We start from the raw sequence: 26,533 nt of genomic DNA on the forward strand, positions 1-26,533 counted from the left end.
ATGGCGGGAACGGCTGGCCGCCAAGGCCGCGCACTGCCCGTGGCCCGTGTTCACGCCCCGTGTGCTGCCCGGGGCCTGGTCGACGGCGGGTGCAGAGGTCTGCCAGGGTCAGGAGCAGGACTGTGGCACAATCCACAGTTCTGTGCACTGAGGGCTGCTGTAAAAGGGGGCACAGCACCTGCCCTGATGGCTGAGAAGGGGACACCAATGCGTGTAACGCATCCACTCGGGCTCGGCCGGATGTCAGCCCATCAGTGAGAGTCATCCCAGGGGTGAGGGGTAGGTAGGACCCAGGCAGCGGCGGGAGCTACAGTGGTGAGCTGGGGAAGCCTAGCCCCCTTGAGGACGTGGGCCAGGCCCGGGCAGGTGAGTGACCTTGGGCACGGCAGCCCATCTCCGACACTCAGAGCTCAAACGGGGCCATGGTGAGGACATCCACGGAGATCAGAAATGTGGGAATGACCATGGGGTTACCGGCACCTGCTGAGCTGAAACCAGTGCTCAGTGGGCAAGGAAGGTTGAGGCAAAACGAGGGGGGAAGTCGTGTGGGAGTAGCGAGCTGGGGTCCAGGGCAGGGGTGAGAGAGGATGGTTTTTCTGGAGGCAAGTGAAGAGGGTGAGGGGAGGAGGAGTCCTCCCAGGGTGAGGGCTGCAGGGAGGGAACAGAGGGGGTGCTGAGGGGCTGGGCACTGGGGGAGGGGCCAGCACCACAGCTGGATGATTCCGGGAAGGAGGCGGAGTGGAGGAAGGGTGTGCAGGTGGCCCTGTGCCTCACGTGGAGGGAGCGAGTGCAGCTGACCTGAGGTGCAGGGTGCCTGGGGCCCCCCGGGGCCAGCTGACACCCTCCACCATTGCCCAGAAGTCCAGGGAAGGCTCTGCTGTAGCCAAGGCCAAAGGAGAAGGGTGAGGGTGTGTCCCTCCAAGGCAGCTCCTTCCTTGTCCTTTATTTTGAAAACCTTTTCTGACGTTTATTCATTTTTTGATAGAGACAGAACATGAGTGGGGGAGGGGCAGAGAGAGAGGGAGACACAGAATCCGCAGCAGACTCCAGGCTCTGAGCTGTTTGTCAGCGCGGAGCCCGATGCAGGGCCCGAACCCACAAACTGTGAGATCATGACCTGAGCCGAAGTCGGACACTTAACTGACTGAGCCACCCAGGCGCCCCTTTCCTTGTCCTTGATTAACGTGAGGCGGGGTCTGGGGCCGAGCTTTGGGGAGGAAGCCCGCGGGTTCACAGGAGCCAGGCCCGGACTGAGTCATCCTGCCCTCCTCAGACCTCTCTCCAAGGTCCCGCCCCAGAGCCTCCTGCCCCACCCCCTGCCAAAGCCCGCCCCCGCCAGCTACGGTGCCCCGGGGTGGTGCTCCAGGGTCCTCCCCTAGAACGGGCGTCCCGAACGGGGATGGCCTGGTGAGGGGTCTGGAGCTGCCCTCCGTAGAGTCCGCACAGGACCGCCGGTCCACGGAGGGCCCTGCCCACCCTCGTGGCTGCTGGTCCCAGGGCCTCGCTCTAGCGGGCGCCGTCCCGCCACGTCCCCACGCGGCACGCGCCCCTTCGAGGGCTCCCTGGCGGAGGCGGCGGGCGGGCCGCGACGCGCTGCGGGCGGCGGCCGCGGGGGGCGCTGCGGGGGCCGCGCGTAAAGCCCGGGCGCGGGCGGGCGCGCGCTCTCAGAGGGAGCCGGGCCGCCGCCGGCGCCTCCCCGTCCGCGTTCCCCGCCCCCACCCACCCCGCCCCGGTGCCCGGTGCACGCGCCCCCCCCCCCCCCCGCGGACGCCCGCCCCGCCCCTGAGCGCGGGGCCCCGGGCGGCATGGGGAAGTGTCAGTCCAAGCGCGGCGAGCGAGGCCACTCACCGGCCCCCCGCGGCCCCCCGCGCCCCGGCCGCGCCGCAGCGCCCCAGAGAGAGAGAGCCCCGAAGGTGAGCGCGCGCGGCTGCCGCCGGCCGGGACCCCGAGCCCAGAGCCCGCGGGGTGCGGGGACGCCGCCGCGGGGGCTCCGGGAGCGCGCAGGTCCCACCCACCCGCCACCCCGACCCCAGCCCCTGAGCCCCGAGCCCCGGGGCGCGCGGGGATGGGGGTGGGCGCGCCGGGCGGGGACCCGGCTCGGGGCTCGGGGCTCAGGGGCTGACGCGCGTCTCCTTCCTCCTCGGTGCCTCGTTTCCCGCGCGGTCGCAGGGGCAGCTTCGCGGTGTCCGCGCACGCGAGTGGCCACAAAGGGGCGGAGGAGGCAGAGCGGCGCGTCGGCGGCAAGCAGGTAGGCGCGGGCCGGGGAGCGGGCGCCAGAGTTGTGACCCCTGGTCCGGACCTGCGAGGTGGCCCGCCGCCGGGGTGACCCCAGCTGGGCCCAGAGCCCGTCCCTGCCCAGCCTCTGAGTCCCGGGCTGGGGTCTTGTGGCAGCAGGGCCTCAGGATCCCAGCTGGAGGCGTCGGGGGTGGGGGCCGGGCATCAAGGTGCTTTAGGGTCAATGGCTTGCACTGGGGTTTGAGACCACCGCCCCTCCCGTCTGTGGGGTGGGTGGCCACTGGCCTGCAGGGAGGCTCATGGGAAAGCCAGGCTCCAGATGCGACAGCCAGGGGCCCCGACTGTGGGCTCAAGACCCAGCCGTCGGGCAGAGTGGGTTTGAAAGGCGTTGGGTCTAGAAGCAGACAACTGTCCCTGCCTGGGGTACCGCGGGGACCTTGAGTAAAGTAGACCCACAGTTTGCCAAGCAGGAGAAGGTGGTCCCAGCATCGGCGTGAACTGGGTCCCTGTAGAGGGCCACCCCAGGTGGCCGAGGCCCCTGCCCCTGTCCTGCCTGCCCCCACACCCCCAAAGTCCACGGCAGGCAGAGCGCATCAGCTCCCTTATTTGAAGGACGTTCTTCTGGCTGTTGCTAAATAAAAATTCCACGTCTGTTTAGACACTTGTGCAGCGGGGTCCTGAGAAAGGGCTCAGATGTGTCCTGAAAAGGAGACACCCTGGAGTCACATTCGTGCTCTCCGGGAGTGCCGTGAAGTAGGGAATGCAACTGAGGGCATTTTCTGGTACCTCGTAATAACGCTGGATGGACGTGTGCCCCTCCGTGCAGGGGACCAGACAGCACTGCTGGTTTCTGCCTTTTTCCCTCGTCAGAGAGGTGCCAGTAAGGGGCTGGGGCCTCGTCAAGGCTCGGCCGTCCTGCATGTGGTCAGTCAAACGTCACCTGCCCGTAACTTCACATCGAGGTCAGGCCTGGGGGCGTGGGCGCAGGGCCTGGCTCTGTGCGCTCAGGAGGTCTCTGGGCGAGCGCACTCACTCGTTGGGAACGTGGCAGTGACACACGGGGCAGTCCCAGCACCAAGCGGCCTGCTTCTGCTGGGCCACGGGGCTTGCAGAGAACATGCTGTTGCCGACGAAACACGGGACTGGGACTGGAATGGCCCTCCAGGCCCACGGGTCCCGGGGTGGCCCTCCAGGACAACGGGTTCCGGAAGGGCCTGCCAGGCCCACGGGTCCCGGAAGGGCCCTCTAGGCTCCGCTCTGATCTGAATGTTTGCGTTCCTCCGAAGTCTGTTTGTTGAAGCTTGGCCCTGGGGTGATGGCGTCAGGCGGTGGGGCTTTGTCAGGTCACGTGGACAGAGTGCCTGTGACAGCGTTAGTCCCTTAGAAGTGGCCCCACAGAGGTAGGTCCCTGTCCCATCTGCTGTGGGAGGACACCCGAGGAAACACCATCTAAGGATCAGAGAGAGGCCCCACCAGACACGGAACCTGCCGCCACCTCGACCTTGGGGTTCCGGTGTCCAAAGTGTGAGGACTGAGTGTCTTTACAAGCCCCCAGCGTGTGCTGTTCGAGTCGCCCAAGCTGATTGGCGCAAGCAGGTGTCTCGACACCAGGATACAGGAAGAGCAGAATGACCCGAAGGACGTTTTAGCTTTGAAACAACAGCGTGGCTTCTACTGTGTCTCCCTCGTTTGGCCGCGGGGATGTGAGCCTTTGGCACCAGCCTCAGGTTGACCCGCTGGCCCAGGTGTACCTCACTCCAGCACTGGTGTCCTTGCGGCCACCGCGTCCCTGAACGCAGCCTGGGCGGCTCTTGCCCAGCACGGGCTCGGACCCTGGAAACTGCTCGTCAGAGACATTTGGGGGTCGGGTCCTCCGTTCCTCCTGTTTACGGCTTGGCGTCCTGCTCCCTTCTGCTCTGCGCCATCCAGCTCTGGTCACGGCCCTGCCCCCCAGGGGTGCCCGGGGAAGGCCAGCTGGAGTGTTCAGCGCGCTCCGGGGGGACACGCGCCTTTTCTGCAGTTGGTCAGCGGTTCCGTGCCGACCGAGCTGCCCTGTGTGGTCACCAGAACTGTGGCGAACCACCTGGTGGAAATTAAGTGTGTGCCCGCCTCCTGTCACCTGTCCCCCTCTTCCCCCAAAATAAAGGAAATGAGGTCGGTTTTCCTCCATTTAACGTCCGTGCACCATGCTGGCCCCAGGTGCCTACTTAGCGCACGTCTAAAACACTCTTGTAAATAGTAGCATTTTCTAGGCAGCTGAACCGCCTGTGTCCAGGTCGGGAACGGTCTTCCTTGTTGCTTCTGGGAGACGCTACGGTTTGACATTGGCAGGACCTGTCTCCTCTGCCAAGTGCCCCCCGTGGGGCCAGGCTGTGCCGCGTGACGTGGGGGTGCTGGCAAGTGCCGCCCAGAGGACCCCGGAAGGGGGTCCCGCGGGTCGTACATGCAGGGCGTTATGAGGAACGAGGGCAGCAGCACCAGAAGCACTTGACGGTGCTGTTTCTAAAGCGGGGGCACAGCCTTCGGGCGGCAGGGTGGTGGTTCCAGGTGGTTCCAGGTAGGGACAGCCTCGGGGCGGTAGGTGAGGACCAGGCGAGGCCGGGGGCCAGGGCAGAGGACCCCTCCGTGTTGGCCATGGGGGGCCGGGGTCTGGCCGGCAGAGCCTGTCCCCCGTGCCGGACCGTGGTCGCAGAGGCACTTCCCGGGGCTGCTGGTCTCCCGAGAAGCTCCCAGCAAGCTGCGGGAGACCTGGCAGGTGCGGCCGCCCGCCCCGGGGACAGGCGGGCTTGTGACTGCTCGTGTCCTCATGGGCGGCGGCTTGAGGGAGCGTGGAGCCTCCTCATCCACAGGGGCCCTCGGGGAGCTTCAGAGAAGCACCAGGGTGGTCCCCACGCTGGGAGCGCCGTGCCGGGGTCTCCACACGAAGTGAAGGCAGGACCCACAGCGGCCCACAGGCCACACGCCCGTCTCGCTGCTGAGCGAAGCCCCGAGTGTCAACCCCGAGTGTCCATGCTGCCCTGTGGAGCCATGGGGCCGCTGGATGGGCCAGCCGGTGCCAGCCGGGGACAGGGTCTGGGGCCCAGAGAGGAGTGTGAGGTGAGCACACCCACGTCTGAGCACCGATTTCCTTCCCCTGCACTCGTGGGCTCCCATGTGAGCATCTGAGGGGCCCGGCTGCCCCCGCTCTTCTCAGGGAAACCCCCCTCGGCCCCTCCTGCGCCCCCTTCTCCCCCACTCCCTCTCCTGGTCCTTTTCTCTCAGGCCTGCTGGAGGCCCGCTGGCCTGTGGGGAGGCCCAGCGGGCCCTGACCGTCTCGGGGTGCGGCATCCTCTTGGTCCTTGGGGACGCCCACACGTGTGTGCTTAACCCAGGAGGGGCCAGCCCACTGCTGTGGGGTCCCTGGGTCCCCAGGTGAAGTTTGGAGCAGATCAGCCCCTGACCCCAGCAGGAGGGTGTGGGTGGTTCTTCCTGAAGGAAGCTGGACCCCCGGTCTTATGTGGGCACCGGGCGCCGGGTTCCACATCTTTCCGGAGTCGATTGATAGCTGATCAATGTAAGCACGTGCTGGGAATGCCTTAGAATGAAGTATTTTCTTTTATTTATTTTATTTTTTGAAGTCTGCTTATTTATTTTTGAGAAGGAGCGAGCGAGTGAGCAGGGAGGGGCAGAGAGAGAGAATCCCAATCAGGGTCCGTGCTGTCAGCACAGAGCCCACTTGGGGCTCGATCCCACTAGCTGTGGGGTCATGGCCTGAGTTGAAACCAAGAGTCAGAAGCTCAACCGTCTGAGCTGCCCAGGCACCCTAGAATTAAGTATTTTAAAATAATCATATAAAAAAGCAGCCTCGGGCTACCCGTATTGGCTGCTGTATCAAACTGCCTAAAACCGCGGACATTTATTCTGTGCTGGTTCGGGGTGGGAGGGGGGGAGTCCGAAACCAGGCTGTCAGCCGCGCTGTGCCTCCCTGATGGCTCTGCGGGACGGTCCTTCCTGGTCTCCTCCAGCTCCGGGGGCAGCCGGTGTCCCTGGGCTTGTGGCCGCAACAGCCCCATCCCTTCCCAGGTCCACACGTGGCCTCTTCCCGTGTCTCTGTGTGTCCCCTCCTCTTCCTACAAGGACACCAGCCACTGGTTAGAGTCTGCCCGGATCCAGCACGACCCCATCTTAACAGACGACATGTGCAAAGACTGTGTTCTCCAATAAGGTCTCGATCCGAGGTTCCAGGGAGACGCGGGTTCCGGGAGGCACCGTTCCGCCCGGTACAGCTCCACGACGTGCCAGGTTGGAACGCGCTGCTTTCCTCATTGGCCTAAAAGGGACTAGCAGCAGCCGTGGGTAGCAAAGCTTCCCGTCGAGGCTGGTGCGGCCTTCACACTAACGCGTCAGCGGAGGCCCTTGTTCTGAGGCTGACCCGAGAGCGTCCACACTGAGCCACAGCTGAATAGCTGTTTCGGGATTTGCTGATCCCAGAACGAACCTCTAGACTCGCGTTCTCTGAGCAGGAACACTGAGCAGTGCTGGGCGCACGCAGACAGACAGGCCTCTGGTGTCAAGACAAGCTCTCGGCTGCTGAGGCACAGCAGTCGCGCTCCCCAGATCCCTGGTTGGCCCCATCTGGGTCAGCTTTAGGTTCTTCCGCTGCCAGCCTGGAAGGGAGGGCGGCTGGCAGGTGGGCCCTCCCGGGGGGTCTGTTAAAGGGATCGTGACATAGTCGCTTTGCACCCGGAGCAGCTGGCGTTGACTTGGGGCCAAGTCAGGGATGTGGAGCTGTAGCTGGAGGAGGGAGACCTCAGGAACCCCCCGCAGGCCAGCAAGCCCCTGGGCCGGGCAGACCCTGAGGGCGCTATGCATCCACAGGCACCAGCGTCCCCAGGTGGCAAGGACACTCTCCAGCCAGACCACCCGCAGGACGCAGGCTCCTCCTTCTCTCCATGCCAGCGAGCAGGCCCCGTCCCCCCGCCTGTCCCACCTTCACCCCGTTCCTCGGGAAACCCGCCAGCTCAGGCTCTTGATGTTGAGGGTTAGCATCAGCCATTTCTCCCCGCCTCTGCTGTGACCTGCTCCCCATGCCCCGCCGCCCACACACATCTGCGACCCGCCCTCCACCTCGGAGCTGAAGGGGCTTTGGGGACACAGGGCTGATGCCAGCACCTCCTCAGGGAGGAAGATCTGAGAGGCTGACACCCCTCCCTGCGTCTCACCTCTGACCTTGCCCAGGGGCACCCGCTCTGCCCCTGCCTCCTCCCTGGTCCTGCCCTAGGGCCTTTGCACGTGCTGCCCTCTGCCTGGAAGCCCATCCCCACAGCTCGGCTCCCCGCCTCCCCGCCTTCAGGTGTCTACTCACACGTCACCTTTTTGGAGGCTTTTGAGACCCCTGCCTGGAACCTTCAGGCCCTCCCAGGGGCTGGGCTGGTGCTCCCCAGGGAGACCATGGGCCTTCACAGGCTCAGTGCTGCCTCATTTGTACAACTTGACCCCAGATGCAGGTACCCGGAGCGTGGGGTCGCTCGCCTTCAACGGGAGAGCCGCACCGTCCAATTTCCACGCGAGGCCAGAGCCATCGTTCTGGACACTCCACCGTGTGTGACGGTGACCTGTCGAAACGGAGAGCTGGCTTGTGTCAGGACCCTCGCAGGGGCTGCCCCTCTGCTGAGAAGCCCGGCTAAGACAGGACGCAGGTCCTCACAGGGACCCCACCTGTGTCCTGTGCTACCCCTGCAGCCTCGGGGGCCCCGCCGGCAGCCTTTGTCTCCGCTCCAGTCACACTGGGTCCCTTCTGTCCCGCCTGCTCTGCTAGCTGGGTTTGCCCGCGGCGCTGGGCAGCCCATAGCAGCCGGAACTGGAAGGATCTGTTTTCCTTTCATTCTGCGATGTCCTCCGAGGAGAGTATAACTCGGTCTGAATCAGAGAAGGGAAGCCACATACCAGCTTTAACACCAAAACTGACCCTGGACATTATGTTAGCGCGGCCGCTAAAGCTTCTCGGAGGACTCCGATTCCGAGCACGGCCAGGACTCAGTAGCCCTCCCTGCCGTCGGGAAGGTGAGGCCACCAGACTTTGTCCCCGAGCCCCCGCCGTGATGGCAGGACCCTCCCCAGACCTGGGCCTGCCTGTAACCTGGGTCTCGGGTCCCAAGCCTGTGTCCTTCTGGGACTTGGCCTCTTGCAGGAGCTCAGGGGCAGGGGAGGCCCAGTGTGGCTCTCCTTACCTTCTCTCTGCCTCAGCCTGACCCTCCAGAGGGACCCCTGCAAGCAGCCCCTCAGTCCTTCCTTCTCTGTCATCTGGGGCCTGGACAGCCAGCCCTCCTTCCAGCACCTTCCACTGTGCTCCCCAAAGCTCACCCTCCTCTCCACACACTCTGGCCTGCAGCCCTCAGCCCCCAGCCCACAGTCCCCAGCCCCCAGCCCCCAGCCCCCAATCCCCAGCCCTCAGCCCCCAGCCCCCAGCCCTCAGCCCCCAGCCCCCAGCCCCCAGCCCCCAGCCCCCAGCCCCAGCCTGAAGCCTCCCTCTGAAGGCAGTCCCACCTGCGCCAGCTCCCTGCCCACTGTGTGGACAGCCCAGGCTGTCGTGGGAAGGTTTCAGGCGGTGCTGACCTCTCTCCAGACCCGATGGTTCGCTGCCCGTTGGCTGTGGGACTCTGGCACGTTCTTCGCCTCCTGCTGGTGAGGTCAGGGTTTCACGCTCAGTGTCGGGAGCAGGACGGTGCCCACAGCCCCATCCTCTGGGCTCCTGGCCTGGGTGACCGGCACCCCGTCCCGGGGCCCGTCCACTCTTGCTCCTCGGGGTCTCTTCCTGCCCCCTGGTAGCTACATGTCAGGAGTGTCCATCAACCTTGCCCGGCCCAGGAGCATCTGTCCAGCTGCCTGCCGGCCTTGTCCCCCAGGGCTGTGCTGGGCCTAAACTCCTGAGGTGTCTCCCCAGCCCTGTGCCCACGCCCTCATCTACGCAGGATGACTGGCTGGCCACCCTGGGCCCTTGTCTCCCTGTCACTCAGCAGTTCCACCAGCCTTGGTCTCCACCAGCCTGAGACCCTTGTGTCCTTGCCACGCATACCCCTGCAGGCCCCGGCTTCCCACTCAGCCTCTGCCCCTTTGCTGCCTGCTCAGCCAGGTGCCCGCACCCCTGCACAGGAGCCTCCCCACGCCCCCAGGAGTCCGAGTGTAGCCGGGTCTTTTGTGGTCGTGGACCCCCCTGCCTGGCCTCCCACCGCCCCAGTGTGTCCCCCCAGGTGCCCTCTGCACTCCGGCCTGCCCTGCGCTCACCAGGCCCTGGGGCCCCTCCTGGGAGGACGGGCACCTGCTGTCTCATCCTGGGCCTCTGCAGACCTGCTCCTTCTCTGTGCTTGGCCACAGGCCCCTCTGGGCAGGCTGAGCCACGGAAGCTCCCGGGCCCCTCCCGGTCTGCAGACCTCATCCAGTGGAAGCACACAGGCATAGAGTGATCTGTGTGCTCTGGGGTGGGGGGGGGGGTGCTTCAGGACTGGCCTTCACTTGCCCGGGTCCTGGAGTTGTTTTCTGGGCAAGGAACAGGGTTTCCAGAAAGATCTCAATGCAGCGATCGTTGCTTGGAGGGATTCCCAGGAAATGGGGAAGAGCGCTGGAAGCCAGCCCCACGAGAGGCCCAGGCAAAAGCCGCTCTGCAGGGGGACACGAGCCAGCGGTCCATCCGTCCATATGTCTGTCCAGGGCTCTTGGTGGCTAACTGCCCCCTTCTTGCTCCTTGTAAGGAGACAGCCACCAGGCAGGGCCTGGACCGGCCCAGGTCACGCCCCAGGTCACGCCTGAGCGTGTCTGTCTTCCACATGAGCGTCGACACGTCCTTCCCGTGGAACCCCACGAGGACCTGTTGTGGCAGCGTGAGATGGCCACCAAGACGAGTGACAGGTCTGTTGTGTCACGGGGCCAGGGGGGCGGTCAGAGAACTGGTCACGCCGAGGTGGGGCAGAGAACTGGGAGCATAGTTCGGCTTGCCGTCACGTGGGGACCTCGGCAGTGACGAGGCGCACAGGCCGGCTGTCTGCTGTGCCCCCAGAGGAGGCATGCGTGTCACCTGTCAGGCTTCGAAACACCTCGGTAACCGTGCATCGGTGTTATTGGCTCTTCGGCAAACCTGTTTGCTTATCTGCACTCGGGAGCCTCTCTCCTTGTCGGGGGACGGCCAGGACCCTCTGCTGCGGGCTCTCTCACGCTCAGGCCCACAGCACACTCCGCTGGCACGTAGGCTCTCCCCCCTCCCGCGTGTGCACCGTTCGGGGTGTGGGCTCCCACCCCCCGCGTGTGCGCCGTGCGGCGGGGGCTGGGGTGTGGGTGGAGCCTGGACCCCACGGTCCCGCGGGCATGGGGTGGAAGGGGTAGACGTGGCTCGGTGCACGCTGCCAGAGACACGAGCGTTCTCTCCAGGCGCCTTCGTAGGCTGGCTGTGGAGGTTGCAGCTTTTCTCCGACCGAGTGCCCGAGTGGAGGCCCAGACCCGGTCCCCTGAGGGGCTGTCCCAAGATGTCCTGCAGGGCGGGGGCCACCCCGCACACACCCTTTCTGCCCTCTGCTGCCCGTGCAGCGGCCTTCGTCATGGGGCCCGGGACCCCTCTCTGTCTGGCACCTGCTGGCACCTGCCTTCTCATTCTGCAGAGCGCCCGCCACAGTGTGACCCAAAACATCCAGACACCGGGTTCAGACCCGGGACTTGAACCACAGCACAGGAGGAGCGGGGCTGGGCACCGGCTGTCCTGCCTCTGCCTGCCTCCGGGGCATCCAGCGTGGGGGCACGGTGCCCTCGACAGCCCTTGCCTGGAGGCTGAATTTGGGAGCAGGGTGGGGCCCGGGCCTAGACAGCCGCTCTGCCGAGGGCGCCGAGGTGAGGGTCACGGCAGTCGACTCCTAGCCACGATGCAGCAGGTCAGACGTCAGGGCCTCCGGATGTGCAAAGTGGGCCCCACTTTCGGTCCTGGCCTGAAGCCGCTCACTGAGGCCTTGGCGAGGCGGGATGGCCGGGCGGGCCAGGGTCCGGCTGGCTCTCCCTGTGGCCTGGGGAGCCTGCACACGTCTCCAGGCCTCAGTTTCTCCATCTGTAGGTGGGGGCATGGGACTAGGCGCCGTCCAGTAGCACTGGACTGGATGTGCCCACACTGCCCACAGGGGTCACCCTCATGCTTGAAATGTGGCTGGTGCAACAGAGAAATGGGTTTCTAATGTGGTTCCATTTGAATACGTTGAAATTTAAATGGCCACGTGGCCGTGGCCGTGGCTGCCACGTGGACAGCACAGCCCCGGGAGGCTGCATTTGGGGTGCAGCCAACTCCGTGTCCCCTCCCTCCGCGGCTGGGGTGGGTCACGGCGGTTTTCGTGTGTTTCAAGGAGTCGTCAGCCAGATCAGTGTGAGAGTGCGATACGGGTGTATACGCCCTGCTCACGTGTGTGTGTGTCGTGGGCTTGGCTTTTGAAATTGTCAAGAATCCTCTTAGACGAAAGAAGGCCAATCAGACCGTTAGCACTAGCGTTTCTGTGGTTTACCTTGTGCGGTGTGCAACACGTTCTCGACGCATAAATGTGGAAACGGGGGAGTGCACAGGGGAGTGATGTGCCCCGTGCCTCACGGGATGAGGGAGAGCCTCCTAAAACGAGGGCAAATTGAAGTTGGGAACAGGGGCTGCCCTCTCTCCCTAGAGACGAGGAGTGAAGACGGCGAGTGGCTGGGCTGAGGGGAGGCACCAGGGCGAGATTCTACTCGCGTTGCGCTGAGGGCCGCGCAGGTCCGGGGACTGGGCTGGCCGGAGGCGCCGACCCAGCTGCCCGGAAACCGATGTCACAATGGAGGGACTGCGTTTGCCGTCCTGCCTCACACAGCAGGGAGACTGCACGGGGCGCGGAACACAGCGACCGTCAGACGACGCAGCGCGGGGCGGTGACCCCTGGGAGGCACGGGGAGCAGGCGCTGGTTTCCGGGTCACAGCGCAGAAGGAGGGAGCGGGGACACCGGCAGAGGAGGGGCCGCCCGGAGAGCGGGGGCAGGGGGTCCCCGCGGGCCCGGGTGGGGGCCGACCTGCACAGGTGAGAAGCTGGGAGGAGCCGCCGGGAGCGTGTAGGCGGCTTGTGGGGTCCAGACAGGTGTGGGAAGTCAGGTCCCCTCGGCAGCGCACCCGGGCTGGGCCGTCGGGGGATGGCACGGCGTGACAGAACAGCGCTGTGCCCCCACAGAATCCAGCCCGACCCGCAGCGTGCGATCGACATTGCTCGGTCTTGTGAACGATCGAGACCTCACGACCGTGACCTGAAGAAAATCCATCGGCACAGGCTGAGCCATAACAGGGCTGAGAAACAGCCCAGAAGACGCGAAAACGGTAACACGTCTCACGTGTTCACGAAGGTAGAGGAAACGTCACCGGAGGTGGGAAGTGCGGACGCACATTCTAGAAGGGAGGACACGGCGTCCCAGTGAGCAGCGCGCAGTGGCGGGCAGCGTCGGTGACCTCTCCGCACGGGAGGCTGGCGCCCGGCCAGCGGCACCGTAGACGTGGGCCAGGACGGAGCACAGAGGGGGGCCTGCACGGCCGTGTGCGCAGAGCGCCGGGGGCTGCGGGACCCCGTCCTGGTCCGACGCGCCTAGAGAGCGTAGAAGGAGGAGAGCGGCAAGGATCTGAGGAAATACGGCCCCAGATTTTCAAACGTAATAAAAACTCTAAACCACAGACCGAAGGTGCTCCGTGCCTTCAGGCAAACGAAGAAAACTGTGCCAGGATGTCTGACAATCCAGTTGCTGAAAACCAACAACAAGGAGAGAAATTTTAAGGCAGGCAGAGCAAACACATCTTTCAGTCTCGTGGCGGGAGGGCAGGGGGGGCCTTGCAGCCCCTGCCGACACCTGCAGGCCTCGCCTACGAACTCTGGACGCGACCCGTTCACTGCAGCGGCAGGGTCAGGACCGCCCGTCACAGCAGTCATTTCCCCCTTCCGCAGAGGGGAAACCAAGGCACGGTAGGGTTAGGGGATCGCCCGGGGTCGCGCTGCGTAGAGCCGTGCAGCCGGGACCCAACCCAGGCGGGCCCCGCGCTGCTCACGGGCTGCGGGAGTCAGACAGCGGGGCAAGGGGGGGGACACCGGGTGGGGTGAGTCCCGGGCCAGAGGGCAGTGTGACCAGGCGACTGTGCGGATCCCGTCGTCATCCTGGGAACCACTGCGCTGTGTCACCTGACCAACGGCCCGGCAAGCATGTGTCCTGCACTCGGGGCTCGTCCTTTGCTCTTGCAGTTCCCGGTTCTGACTCCAGATCGTTGCTTAACGAAGACGTGTGCAGGCCTCCTTGAAGGTGGGAGGGGTGCGGGCACAGGAGGGGCATGGCCGGCACGAGCTGCTCCCTCTGAGCTCAGGGGTCTCCCCCGAGGCTGGGGGGGCCGTCCGTCCCTGCCGTTCATGGGCTGTGTTTGCACGTGACGCGAGCAAGAAGGTTCCAGAGGAAGAAACAATGCGTATCACCTTCCCCAGAGTAGCTCAGTCCTCAGGGTCGTGTGCCGGAACCAGATAGGAGCCCTTCAACACTCCCAGCCCGTTCTCTGCTCAGCACACGGACTTCACAGAACAGACGGCACCTTCTAAAGTAAAAAACAAACAAAAGAGACCTAAAATCCATGGGTTCTTTTCCAGCTTTGGGATTAGTCTTCCGGTGAAGTGGAAACATAAGGCTTTAATACAAATGAAAGAACGGGAGAAGTCGGGGTTCCCGGGGAAGATTCAGACAGAGGGGAGCCGGCTTCTGGGTCTGCACTTTATTTATTTATTTTTTTAACGTTTATTTATTTTTGAGACAGAGAGAGACAGAGCATGAACGGGGGAGGGTCAGAGAGAGAGGGAGACACAGAATCTGAAACAGGCTCCAGGCTCTGAGCTGTCAGCACAGAGCCCGACGCGGGGCGCGAACTCGCGGACCGTGAGATCATGACCTGAGCGGAAGTCTGCCGCTCAACCGACTGAGCCACCCAGGCGCCCCTGGGTCTGCACTTTGAACCTGGTGCGTTAAACCTTGTCTACACAGGACTGGCCTGGGGTGCAGCCGCTTCCCAAGGGGATGGGGGGCTTTGTGTTGTGTTTTTGGCCTCTGGCCAGTAAGCTCAGAGGACAGCAGCAGGAAATGGAAGGTCAGTCACCCTTGATTTTCTTTTTTCTGGGAAATTATAAATCGTTAACTCTGAAGACAGAGACAGTAGCAGGCGTGTTTGGGAGAAGAAAATCGAGTCTGCAGGTCAGCTGAGAAAAGTGTTCTCTAACCTTTAGTGTTAGACTGAAAACAGTTCCCGGATGCTAACGTCCCTGGGGATGATTTTAGCATATTTATGGCCCCTTCTCAATTATCTGGGGTAGAAGTGTGTGTGTGCATGTGTGTGCATGTGCATACCCGTGTGCGCGTGTGTGTGTGCACAGGAGATACCATCCCACACGTGTATATTCACACGTATGTGTCCTCTCCCCCCAACATCCCCGTGCACTGGGGCCGGCCGCTGGGCTGCGTCTTCCGCGGCGTGTCCCGGGTTGACGCTCCTGTCCCCCCTGCTGTGGTTTCTCAGCCATTCCCGCCACGCGCTTGGCAACCATTCTCCAGCAAGGTCCAAGCGAGGGGTCCTCGGGGACAGTCTCAGGGTGTTTTCTGGGGGGAGTGGGTGCTATTAACCTCTAGAGACCAGGGGAAGCAGGGCATGTAATGCATTCTGTGTCTTTTCTTAATAAAACAAGCAATTTTATGGCAAACCGTGTTGGGGATGAGACAGAGCGGAACCATTTTCGTTGTCTGACCTCATTTGGGGAGTAAGTTCCAGCAGAGAGCTGACGTGTGAAGAGACAGACACATTTATTTCGGGTAATTTGGTCCCCAAATTACCGGGTTTCTAGACATAAATTCCAGATTTGGTGATTACAAAGTCTGATGAAGCAGCCCTAACCTAGAAGCACTGATGGACAAAATCTGGAAAGGCCGCTCTCAGATCTGGAAGCCTTGTCATTGTGAAAGAAAGAACCAGAAGCTGTCTGCACCGCCTGCGGGAAGCCCGCCCGCCTCCCCGGGAGCCTTGGTCTCAGGGTCCGGAGTCCTGAGCGGGGCCCCTGGGCCTCAGCACGCGTGTCGGAATCATCAAGCCCGTGAAGCCGCCGTGTCACATCTGAAACTGTTTAGCTGCGGAAACCGAGAGGCGCACTTCAAAGCCGCCCGAGGCGATCCAGACAGACTCGCTGGCGGGTCGCCGCGAGGTCACACTCCACCCGATGGCGGGTCTCCGCCTTCTTGCCTTCCTCTCGTCAAAACAGAGTATGGGGGCAATGCTACCCCGGGTCCCGAGGCGCGTGTGGGCGGACGCGCCCCCAGACCCCCAACCGCCTCGGATTCCTGGCAGGCAGGTGTGGGGGTTCTTCTCATTCAAAGAGCTTTGGAGGCAGGAGCCCTCACGGGACCGCGGGCTGGGGCTCCTGTCCCCCGCCACCCCTGCAGCCTCCCGCCCTGGCCCTCGTCCTCCCCAGGGCTCTGCACTCTTGACCCTTGACTTGGCCTCGCTCTCTGCCTTTCCCCACAAGGCCCGGGTCTGCGTGCTGAGCCCAGACTCCCCACCTCTTACCCCATGTCAATCCCGCCCCGTGTCCTGAACCCCGAGAACCCGAGCGTGAGGCCCCCACCACCCGCAGCGCTCGCCGGGCCTCTGCCCTGCACCCCTCGGCCTCCCCTCCTGGGCCCGCAAACCCCCATCTGCCCTGTCACTCCACCGTCTTCCACCACACGGTAGGCAGCTCCTTGCCTGGCCTCCCACCCGGCCACCCAGCACCCAGGGTGGCCCCCGTCGGCGGGATTAACCCGGGGGAGGTGGTCCTGGGGGCTCCTGACGCTGCGGCCCTTGGTCTCTGGGAGTCCCGTGGCCGGTCAGCGGTGCCGACGGCGGGAGCCACGCGCTGGAGGCTGAGAGGGCTCCTTCCCGTCCAGCCACCCGAAGACCCTCCCTGCTCTGCTGTAGAGCCACCTGCTTCTCCTGTCACCACGTCCCCGATGGTCAGAAACCCTGCTGGCTGGTCGGCAGCCCCCAGCGCGGGGTGCAGCTGGTGTGAGCTGGGCCACGGTGGCGGGGAGCAGGTGGTGTGGCCGTGGAGGGGCCGGGAGCCCCGGACGTGCCGGTGGGGCCTGCGAGGAGGGACCCCTCTTGTCTCCGACTTCGTGGGGATGCTTGAACAGCACCTTCTAGATGGTCGTGAGGGGCCACCCGGCATTTCAGGGTCTGGGGAGCCCCAGTGGCTGTTATGCCAAGAGCATCTGGTTCTGGAAAATGCCAGCAACACACCTGCCCGGGGTCCCTCCCTCCCCTCCCCCATCTCTGTCTTCCTCTCCCTCCCTACCCCCACCCACCTGTCACCCTCGCCCACCTCTCACCCCTGCCTGGACTCCCCATCCCACCTCCCTCCCACCTCGTCTCCCAGTCCTGCCCCTCAGAAGTGGAAGCAGCCCTGACCTTACATTTGAGGAACAGGCCAGTGTTTCCAGGACCCTAGAGGCTCCAGGGCTCCAGGTTGGGAGTCACGAGGTGGCTGTGAGGTGCACTGAGTGGACCATTCTGCCTTGTAAAAGTTTTTTAACGTTTATTTATTCTTGAGAAACAGAGACAGAACGTGAGCAGGGGAGGGGCAGAGAGAGAGGGAGACACAGAATCCGAAGCGGGCTCCAGGCTCCGAGCTGTCGGCACAGAGCCCGATGTGGGGCTCGAACTCACAAGCCGTGAGATCATGACCTGAGCTGAAGTCGGACGCCCGACCGACTGAGCCACCCAGCTGCCCCTAGTTCTGCATGTTTTTAACACAAAAGAAGGGGCAGTTCACAGGGCAGCAGCTGGCAGGGGCGAGGTGGAGGGAGGCACGCGCCCACCGCTCACCGTGGGTCCCAGCAGCCCAGCCCTCCGTGGAGATGCTGGATTCTTGTCACAACAGAACGTGCTCAGGTCCTTGCTGTCACTCCTCTGGACTCAACACACAGCCAGCATCCGGGGGAGAACCCATCTCTCAGGCAGGCCCAGAGCGCTGTCTTGGGGAGCAAACACACAGCTGTCCCTTCCAGCCGACCCGCCCCCCGTTTCCGGTCGCAGCCTGGCTTTGAGGCGGAAGCTGAGCCTCCCCTTTGTGCTCAGGACGTTCTCACCGTGGCCTTGTGTTTACAGCAGACCCATGAGATCCTTCCAGAATGCCCGGCATTATTCCACAGAGAGCAGTTTTTGAGCCCACGCTTTAACGGGTTGAGAAGGAAGAGGTCTTAGAAAAGCGGTTTTCCTCAGGGTATTTCCAGGAGTCAGAGAAATGGGTTTCCAAGAAAGACGCTGAAATCTGAAAAGTAGACTCCTCCTGGGGGGATTGTTTGCATAACCCCAAACCCCCACACCCCCATGGCCTTGACAGGAGCTGGTCCCGGCCAGGACGTGCACGTGACCTCTCAGACCTAACACCATGGGATGGCTGGCCCAGCGTGGCCACAGTTCTGGTGGCGTGGGGGTCCCCCACAGGAGAAGGATGCCTGAGCGAGGTTCCCCCAGGGGTGGGGGATGGCGTGGGGGTCCCCCAGGGGTGGGGGATGGTGTGGGGGTATCCCCAGGGGCGGAGGGTCCTGGGGATCCTTGGAAACACGTGGCTGGACCTTCTGGCTTTTCAGGGGAGGCCGGAAGCTTACTTTTTTCGTCCAAACTCCCAGTGTCTCTGCACCCATGGACAGTGGTGGGGGCATCTGGCAGGCCTCCCCTGGGGAGCTGGGTTCTCCTGGCCTCCTCCAGGGCCTGTCCGGTGAGGGGCCACTTGCTAGGGAGGACGAGGAGCTTAGGAGTCTGAGCTGGGGGCGGTCTCAGCAAGAGACATGGCCTCTGGGGGGGAGCGAAGGGTGTGGACAGGCTGTCGCCGCTGTGGCAGGGGTGGGGGCACCCTGGCGGGCTGGGGAGGGCGCTGCTGTGGGAGGTGAGCCCTTTCTGGGACTCCCAGAGGGGCAGATGTTTACGCCCTCTTCTTGATGGGACCCCGCCATCTGGGATTCGGCCCCTTGGGGTCCCCTGGGCAGGGCCCGCAGCACATCTGGCCAGGGGCTGCGGTGGGTTTGATGTGTCCCAATCCAAGCTCTCTGCCCCCCTCTTTAGCCAAAGCAGCACAGATTTAAGGGCGTCTGTGTAACCGGGACGAATCTGTCTGAAATCACCAGTCGCAGGGACAAGAATCGCCACTTCCCCACAAAGGCCCCTGGGAGGTTCGCTGGTTCCTGGGGTGGCCAGTTTCCACACCATCTTGGGGCCCTTTTGATTCAAGGAGGCTTCCCCGGTCACGTCTGGTGTTTCCTTCTCCACGTTGTTTGCTTCTGTGAATTATTTATGCAACTCCCCGAACTTCCATTCAGTAGCTTTCCTGCCGAAGCCGCTGGGATGTGCTAAGGATCTTTCCCCATTTTTCCGTAACTGGCCTCCAGCCCCCCATGGGCTATGGGGTCCTCTCACGCCGTCCGGCTGCCCCAAACGCCCTCCCCGCCGCCGCCCTGGGCTCTGGCAGCCGAGGGGGAGCGCAGCCCGGCACCTGTGCCGGGCTGTCCTCTAACAGCAAAGGCTATGCTGCGGGCTCAGGCAAAGGCCATGCCACTCGACCCGGGCACGCGGGGCGCATTCTACAGCAGCCTCTGCACGCACAGGCAGCCACACCTTCTGGACACGGTGCAGTTGCGTCCGGATGACCCCGGGGGTGGGGGCTGCTTTCTAAAATCTGAAGCTCAGTGAGGTGTGGAGAGGTCATATCTCTCAGCCGAGAGCATACGACAGCCCGGGAGGCCGGCGTCCGGTTCGGGTGCCCAGGGCTCGTGCCTGGGTCTCTGCTGCTGAGCTGTGTCATCTGGCTGTCCTGTTGCTGTCGCAGGAGCTGCTCAGCGGGGACCTGCAGGAGGGACCTTTCTGGGAGGACCAGTGTCCCCTAGAGGGTAAGTCTCCTTCCCCGAACCTCATCGATAAGCCTGACCCAGGGCACGAGCAGGAACTGCGCTCAGAACGAGCTGAGCCCCTGGCGACGGGACAGCCCGCCTTGCCATGTCCCTGAAACCCGGGGCAACCCAGGGGGCTGTCGCAGGTGCCACTGTCCCCGGTCTGAAAGGCAGTTCGGCCTTAAAATATACTTCGAAATAACACTTCTCTCAGGGCTCCTTGCGTGGCTTAGGGGACTTGGGTTTTGGATCTAAGGGATCTGAGCAAAAGCTGGAGTCACAAGGGCCTCTGACCTTTTATGCGTCTGGATCCCCATGAGCCGGCGTGCAGGTGGGATGGCCAGGCTTTGTATAAAAGCCATTTGGCAAATCCAGGGTCAGGTCTGGGTCTGACACCCTGTGTCAGCAGAAGGCTGCCAGGAACGGTCAGCCGGGAAATGTTGACTGGCCAGAGTCCCGGCCACAGTGGGGTAGTCCGCCCGTGGAGCGTGACAGGTTATCATCAGATGTGCATCATGTGGGGTATAAGGAGGCTCACCAGCAAGGCTGCCTTCAGAGGGGCTCCGAGACCCTCCTAGCCGGGGGCTCAGGCCCTGAGCACGTCCCCCACTCCCACCAGCACGGACACCTGCCAGCAGGTGCTAAGCCAGGACAGGCGTGAGCTCCTCTCCCAGAGAATAAACGAGCCCAGAAACGAGCGCTTGACTCGTTTGGCGACTGGGTGCTTCCCACTGACGCTCAGCACACAGGCATCCCCTGGGTCCTGGAGTCCAGGGGAAACTGGACCCAGTAGATGGGAGAGGGGGCATCCTGGGCCGGGCCCGGATGGTGCTCCTGCCCCCCTCGGGCAGGGACCTCCCTGTCCTGACCTGCAGGGGGCCTCCTCCCCTGGGCTCCAAAGTCACTGCTGCCAGGGGTGCGGGGGGCAGAGGCAGGAGGGTGCACCTGGTTAACCCTGGTGAGGGCCGCCCCGCCCTCCTCACAGGTCCCTGGTGCCTCCTTGGGGGATGGGCTCTCAGCTCGGACCCTGATGGAGGGGACCAGAGGCTGGCAAGGACTCCAGGGCTCCCTGGCCACACCTGCCGTATCCCTCTGCCCCACCCGGAAAGGACCCTTCCCAGCCTTCTCCTCCCTCCAGTGGCAGTCACCCCTGAGAAAGCCGAGGGCCGAGGCAGCACAGGACAGCTCTTTGGCGTGCTTGATGGAGAGAAAGCAGCAAGCCGCGAGGGCCCACGAGGGCTGGGCAAGAGGCACCTGAACTTCGATGTAGGCCTTTGCTCCTCCCCGCCTGCCAGAAGGTCCTGGGCCGGGATGATGCTCCCCCCTCAGGAGGTCCTGGGCCCAGATAGTGCTTCCCCTCCTCAGGAGGTCCTGGGCCAAGATGCTGCTCCCCCCTCAGGAGGTCCTGGGCCGGGATGGTGCTCCCCCCTCGGGAGGTCCTGGGCCAAGATGCTGCTCCCCCCTCAGGAGGTCCTGGGCCGGGATGGTGCTCCCCGCTCAGGAGGTCCTGGGCCCAGATAGTGCTTCCCCAACTCAGGAGGCCCTGGGCCAGGATGGTGCTCCCCCCCTTTAGGTGCTCCCCCATCCCAGGAGGTCCCGACTTAACGGTTTGTGCCTGCCCGCCTGGAGTGGGGGAGGGGCTGGTGTTGGAGGGCAGGCAGGGCCCAGGGCCCAGGCCCCCCCCCCCCCCGTGTGGGGTGAGGACGACCCTGCCTGCCTCCTTCTGTCCCGTGTGCCCTGCAGGTGCTCCAGTGCGACATCTCGGTGAAGGAGGACAACCGTCAGGAGTGGACGTTCACGTTCTATGGTTTCGACAACAATGGCAAAGCCACCAGGGAGGTGAGGTGCCAGGCGGCCCCCGGGGAAGGCTGGGACAGCAGACACACAGAGGTTGCCCCCTCCCCGCCTGCCCTCTCAGAGCCCTGCCCTGCAGGGAGCCGGGGGTGGGGGGGGGCCCGGACCTTTCCCAGGCGGCCGGTGAGGAGGGTCAGGGCTGGGGGGCAGCCGAGAGTCCCAGGGGCTCCCCTCTGCTGGCCTGTGCGTGCAGGACGTGTTTGGCTTAAAGAGCAAAATTTTGACAGTTTATCTGATTCCTAAGTCTTTTGAACATAGAGTCAGTTTCAGATGGAAAGGGTCCCAGAGATGCGATCCCAATAACAGCAGGGCTGTCCCAGGCTGCCCAGTGCACGGGCTGGGCTAAATTCGGGGGCACAAAAAGGCCGCTGAGACAAGCTCTGTGGGCGTCCCTGGGTCTGCGTGGGAGGCCGTGTGAATCAGGCAGACGGCCCGGAGGCAGCAGAGGGCCGCCCGCCCATCTGCCTGTGCTGGTGACTTGATGGCCGTCCTCAGGACGTGTCCAGCCTGATGCACACCATCTGTGAGGCCGTCGACGCCTCCGTCAGCCACTCCTCTGGCAGCAGCAGGACCCTCCGTGTGAAACTGACCGTCAGCCCCGAGTCGTCCAGCAAGAGAAAGGAGAGTCCTCCCCCAGGCCAAGGTGAGGGGCTCCCCTGCTCGGACACCCCCGAGACCCTGCTTTAGATGGCAGCCACCTCCTCCCTCTAGCAGCCTGTCCTGCGCACCCCGTCCCCACGGCGCGGACCGCTCACTTCCTGAGCCTCTGGTTCCCCGTCACCTCTGTGTACCGTCAGTGCCCCATCCCCGCCAAGGGCAAGCTGTCTGTTCAGTAAACGAGTGAGTGAGTGAGTGGGTGACTGAGCGAGTCAACGACTAAGCGAGTGAAGGGTTGCCCCCCCAGCAGACCGGGAGCCCACTCACTGCAGGACAGAGGGCGAGCTCAGCGAGGACCCCCGGGGGGCCGAGAAGAGGCTGTCGGCACATGTCAGGTGAGGGGGGGCTCTGCCTCTGGGGTGTCCTCAGTGGGAACAGCTTACTCACCCCTGCCGCCCGCAGGCCTCAAGGCTGTCCCCTCCGGACAGAGCCACCGAGTCAGGCATCTGGGTGCGGACGGTGGGATGCTGGCCCTGCCCGCCGTCAGGGTGAGGGCACCATCTGGGGGCCCCTCTGGCGGCTGGCGCTCTGCTGGAGCTGAGCACGTTCGGCGTCTGAGTGCTGGGTGAGGTTTGAAGGGCAGTGGTGGGTTGGCCTCGGACCCTGCCTCTGACCTGCTCTGGCGCCCGGCGGTCCCACGTGGTGTCTTGGCGGCCGGGCTGTGCGGAGGTCCCACGGCGGTGGCCCGATCCCGGCGGCAGGCTCTAGCCGGGAGGACACTGGAGCCCCCGGAAGTTCCGAATGGGGTTCCCAGTGGTGCTGCTGGGGTCTTGTTGGGGTCCCCGGGGCTGGCTGGGGACCTGGCCGTCCTCGAGGGCCTTTCTCTCGTTCCCCTCCGGGGCAGTGGGTGCCGGACAGAGGCCCCTTGCCTGGGATCCGGAGACCACCCGGCCCAGGCGTCCCCCAGTCCCCCCGGGGCCTGCTGTGGCCCGTGAGGCAGCAAGCACTCGGGCCCTCATCCCCACGGTGCACGCAGGAGGCCGGGCGCCGACCCCCACCCCTGCTGTGCACGGGGCCCGTGCCGCGTGGACGAGAACAGGGAGCGGAGGAACCACTACCTGGACCTGGCCGGGATCGAGAACTACACGTCTAAGTTCGGACCCGGTAGGTACCGGAGACCAGCGCTCGGGGTCTGAAGTCCCGTGTGTGGACGCCCCGGGAACAGGAGCCCCGTCCCCGCAAGGGTCCCCGGGTCCCTGCGACAAAGCTCACGACAGTCCCGCATCCAAACGTGGGCGTCCCAGTCAGGTGTGTGGGGTGTCCCTGCTCCGGTGTGAAATGTCCCGGGCCCCGCAGAGGTCTCGCAGGGTGTCCTGCGTCCCAGGCCTGCGCAGGGTGTCAGGGGTGGGTCTCAGGGGTGCCCCGTGTCTGCAGGGTCCCCGCCGGCACCAGCCAAGCAGGAGCATCAGGGCAAGGCCGTGCACCCCCAGAGCAGGGCCCACTCGCAGGAGGCGGACGCACACGATGCGCACCACCGCAGGTCTCAGCCGCTGGCCGACGACCCCCCGCCGGCTGCAGACCCCGCCAGGGCCCTGGACGCGCAGCCCCGCCTGAAGGGGCAGGACAAGCAGCCTCTGAGGTCCCCCAAGGGCTCAGGGAGGCCACCTGGGGCGCCCGGCGGAGGCAAGCCCGGGAGAGCCTTCGGCTCCCACCTGCCGGCGGCCCCGGCCCCCGCCCCCCAGGACGGCCAGCCCCGCCCCCCCCAGCCCCCGCCGCAGCCCTACGGCCACAAGCGCTACCGGCAGAGGGGCAGGGAGGGCCACTCGCCCCCCGAGGCGGTGCTGGAGCACGAGGGGGTGCGGGGCCCGCCGCCCCCGCTGGTGGGGGAGGGCTATGCGGTGCCCGCGGTCCAGCGCCACGAGCACCACCCATCCTAGTGCCAACCGCGCGCACCGGCCCCGGCGTGGGCTCCGCGGAGGTGGCGTCGATGGACCTGGTGGGGAGGGCCTCCTTTGCCCCCCGCCTCCCCACGCCGTGCTGCCCACAGAGGCCGTGTCCGCACGAACACGTGGGACGCCACCGGCGTCTCAGCTTTGAAGCTACTTCGCGTGACCCGTAGACACCCTCCGCCCCTCCGCGGGTGGAGAAACACAGCCGGTATCTACTCTTGTTTGTGATTCCAGACGAGGCCCCTGTGGTGCTGAAGGGGCTCCGCTCGGACGCCACACGTCCGGTGTGGGCTCCCTGTTACGTGGCCCTTCCTGTAATCTGTTCACGAGGAAGTCCAAAGGGGGCAGCGGCAGGGGGGTGGCCGCGCAGGACGGGGCGTCGTCAGGAAACGCGGCGGCGGGGCGGGGAGGCCAGGCAGGGCCGCGGGGCTGCAGGAGGGGCCTCTGGCATCTCCGCGGACACAGACGTGGACGGCAGGCCGGCCCCTCGTGCTTGGTGGGCGCAGACCCGAAGCGGCGTGGCGGCAGACCCGGCCTCCGCCAAGTCCCCCCCCCCCCCGGGAAGGCATGATCCCCATTCCCTCTGGGCGTCAGGAGAAGGGCTGTGGACCAGCAGGAAGTCTCACCCCGCCCCAGCGCTCCCACCGAGGCAGGAAGTTACTGCTCCTTTGTTCTGGAGAGGCACGCCGACTCCCCGGCAGCTTGCGTGTCTGTGTGGGTGGCTTTCACTGGCCTTCGTGGCACGCTGTTGAGGATGAAGCGTTAGTGGTCGACGCGTGAGGTCCCCCCTCAGGCACAACGAAAGCGTGTGCATTTGCAACACGTCGGGCCCCGTTTGCAATCGAGATCTTCCGGTAGATACGGGCAGACCGCCGCCCCAGGCAGCGCGAGGCTACAGGTGTGCGGAGCCGGCGGGCCCGGGGCGCGTCCGCCGCGTGCACGGGTGGAGGGAAAACTGACGCACGTGCAGGCACACGCGACTCTGTCTTTGCGGGGTCTCCTCCCCGTGTTTCTGCTCTCAAGTTCAAACACGTCAGCAACCCGAAAACCTACGTCCCCAGCTTGGCTCGTGCTAACGGGACACTCGGTACCACGTCTGGGGCTGTGAGGACCAGGGTTCAAGTGGAGACGGTGGCTCTCTGTACACAGGGATCTGTTCGGAGAGGTCGGGATAACATCTGCCCCCGTCTGCTCTTCAGGACGTCCTCCTGGGTCGTGGCTGTTGTAAAGTCTGCGGGGATCTCGAGGATCTGGCGTCTTCCCTGGGGCCCACGTCCCACCCCCGCCCCCGGGAGACCCCCAAGCCACCCCTGCCCCTGGGGGAGCCCCCACCCCATCCCACCAGGGGACCATTTCCCTGCTTTGTTTCCTCTTTTCTGCCTAAAACTTACACATTTGTCTGTACTCGGGGAGACCTGTGTGTCTGTGCCAGCCTGCTCGCCTCACCCACACCTGCTGCCAGGGACCTCATACGCTTCTGCTCCACGGGCTCCCGGAGGGCCCACGCCTCATCCTCGGTGCCAGGCACGTCACCGACACACCAGAGAAGCCCAGTGAACACTGGAGGGCAGCCCGCAAGCCCCCTCTGGCGTGGGCGTGACCTGCCATGGGAAGTGTCAGGAGGAGGCCATCGGGACGGTGGGCCCAGAGGTCCAGCGAAAGCAGAAGGTCTGGGCGCTTTCTGATGGTCCGGAACGCAGGTGGGCACTGGGGGCCTCACCCACCCTTCCCCACCAAGCACCCTGCTGCGTGCGTCCGGGAGTGGTCTGAGCCCAGCGGACCGGACAGCCCCCAGAACGGGGGAGAGGGGGTCCAGGCGGGGAGGCCTCTTGAGGCGATGTCCCCGCACAACGCAGAGCCGATGGCCAGCAAGCCAGGAACTGGAGAGTCCCCTGACCTAGTTAGAGTGTCTGCAAACGAACAGGAAAACAGCCCAGCCCACATCCGAGACAGGGAACGTGTGTGGCCAGTGCCTCTGAGCAGCAGGGCAAAGAACGGAAGCAAAGGTACTGTCCGAACGGCACACCCGCTAGGATTCCCCACAGGTGGCACCGAGTAAAACCCAGAAGCGTCTTCAGATGCCTGAGAGTAAGATTAGCAAAGCCTCTAGACACAAGTCGATGTCAAAGAGCGATTTTATTTCCACAGCACAGCCACTGGTTAGAAATTGATTTTTTCCAGATGGTATGATGGTTAACTTTGTGCCACTCGATGGGGCTGAGGGCGCGAGGGAGCTGGCGAAGCATTACTTCCAGGTGGGTCCACGCAGGCGTCTCCGGAGGCGCTGGCGTCTGACTCCGCGCCTCCCAGTGCGTGTGGCGACCAGCGGACCCGTCAGGCCGGAGTGGAAGTTGTCTCTGCCGAGTCCAATTCTGTCTCTCTCCTTGGGCGGGGACATCCGTCTTCTCTGACGTCAGAGCTCCGGGCTCCGGATTCAGGCCTCGGCCAGGTTTGCCCCCACGGACCTCCCTGGGGCCTCCCAGCCTCGGTATAGGATCTCAACACAGAAACTATGAACTTTATCGGAAGTCGTCCAGAAAGATCCAAACGGAGGGGTGTGGCGCGTGCCCGGGTTTGCCAGCTCGGAGCAGTGGTTTGGTCCCAGGTGAAATCTCAGCCGGCTGTCTGCGGTGGTTCGACACCGGATGCTGTAGTGAGTGGAGAAGCAAAGGGCCGAGACCATGAAAAGCCAGGTGACCTGCTTGACCGTCAGGACAGAGTGGCCGCGGTAATTAGCTCGGTGCGCCAGGCCAGCCAAAGCGAGCGGCGGACCAGGGCGGGAGGCCCAGACACGGCCCCTGCAAAGACAGCCACTAGACTTGTGACGACGGTGGCCCCACGAGCGTGGGCCACGTCTTTCCCCAGATGGTGACGGGTCGGTGGGTCCCGCCTCCATCCTTGGGTGCCGCGGGTACGCACTGGCCCTGTGGCAGAGCAGCCCCCTCCTGGGA

The 26,533-nt window shown here is 64.4% G+C and overlaps 1 protein-coding gene across 1 annotated transcript; it reads left to right on the plus strand.

Moving 5' to 3' along the window:
• Positions 1–25,969, plus strand: NKD2 (NKD inhibitor of Wnt signaling pathway 2). The gene is made up of 10 exons (XM_078447623.2): positions 1–97; positions 1,498–1,633; positions 2,170–2,248; positions 19,122–19,182; positions 20,321–20,448; positions 20,926–21,021; positions 21,532–21,679; positions 21,944–22,028; positions 22,670–22,797; positions 23,068–25,969. The coding sequence occupies exons 1-10, from the start codon at positions 1–3 to the stop codon at positions 23,568–23,570; spliced, it is 1,461 nt and encodes a 486-aa protein (XP_078303749.2). The 3' UTR covers positions 23,571–25,969.
• The last annotated feature ends 564 nt before the right edge of the window (positions 25,970–26,533 follow it).

Source organism: Panthera onca, chromosome A1 (assembly GCF_046562875.1).
Source record: "Panthera onca isolate mPanOnc1 chromosome A1, mPanOnc1 haplotype 2, whole genome shotgun sequence".
Taxonomy (NCBI): domain Eukaryota; kingdom Metazoa; phylum Chordata; class Mammalia; order Carnivora; family Felidae; genus Panthera; species Panthera onca.

What these genes read in the sequence shown, in the direction of transcription:
- NKD2 (XM_078447623.2), top strand. Translation starts at nt 1, where the DNA reads ATGGCGGGAACGGCTGGCCGCCAAGGCCGCGCACTGCCCGTGGCCCGT. An exon ending in GGACCAGTGTCCCCTAGAGG is followed by an intron (nt 19,183 to 20,320) that starts GTAAGTCTCCTT and finishes TCCTCCCTCCAG; the next exon opens with TGGCAGTCACCCCTGAGAAA. An exon ending in ATGGCAAAGCCACCAGGGAG is followed by an intron (nt 21,022 to 21,531) that starts GTGAGGTGCCAG and finishes GGCCGTCCTCAG; the next exon opens with GACGTGTCCAGCCTGATGCA.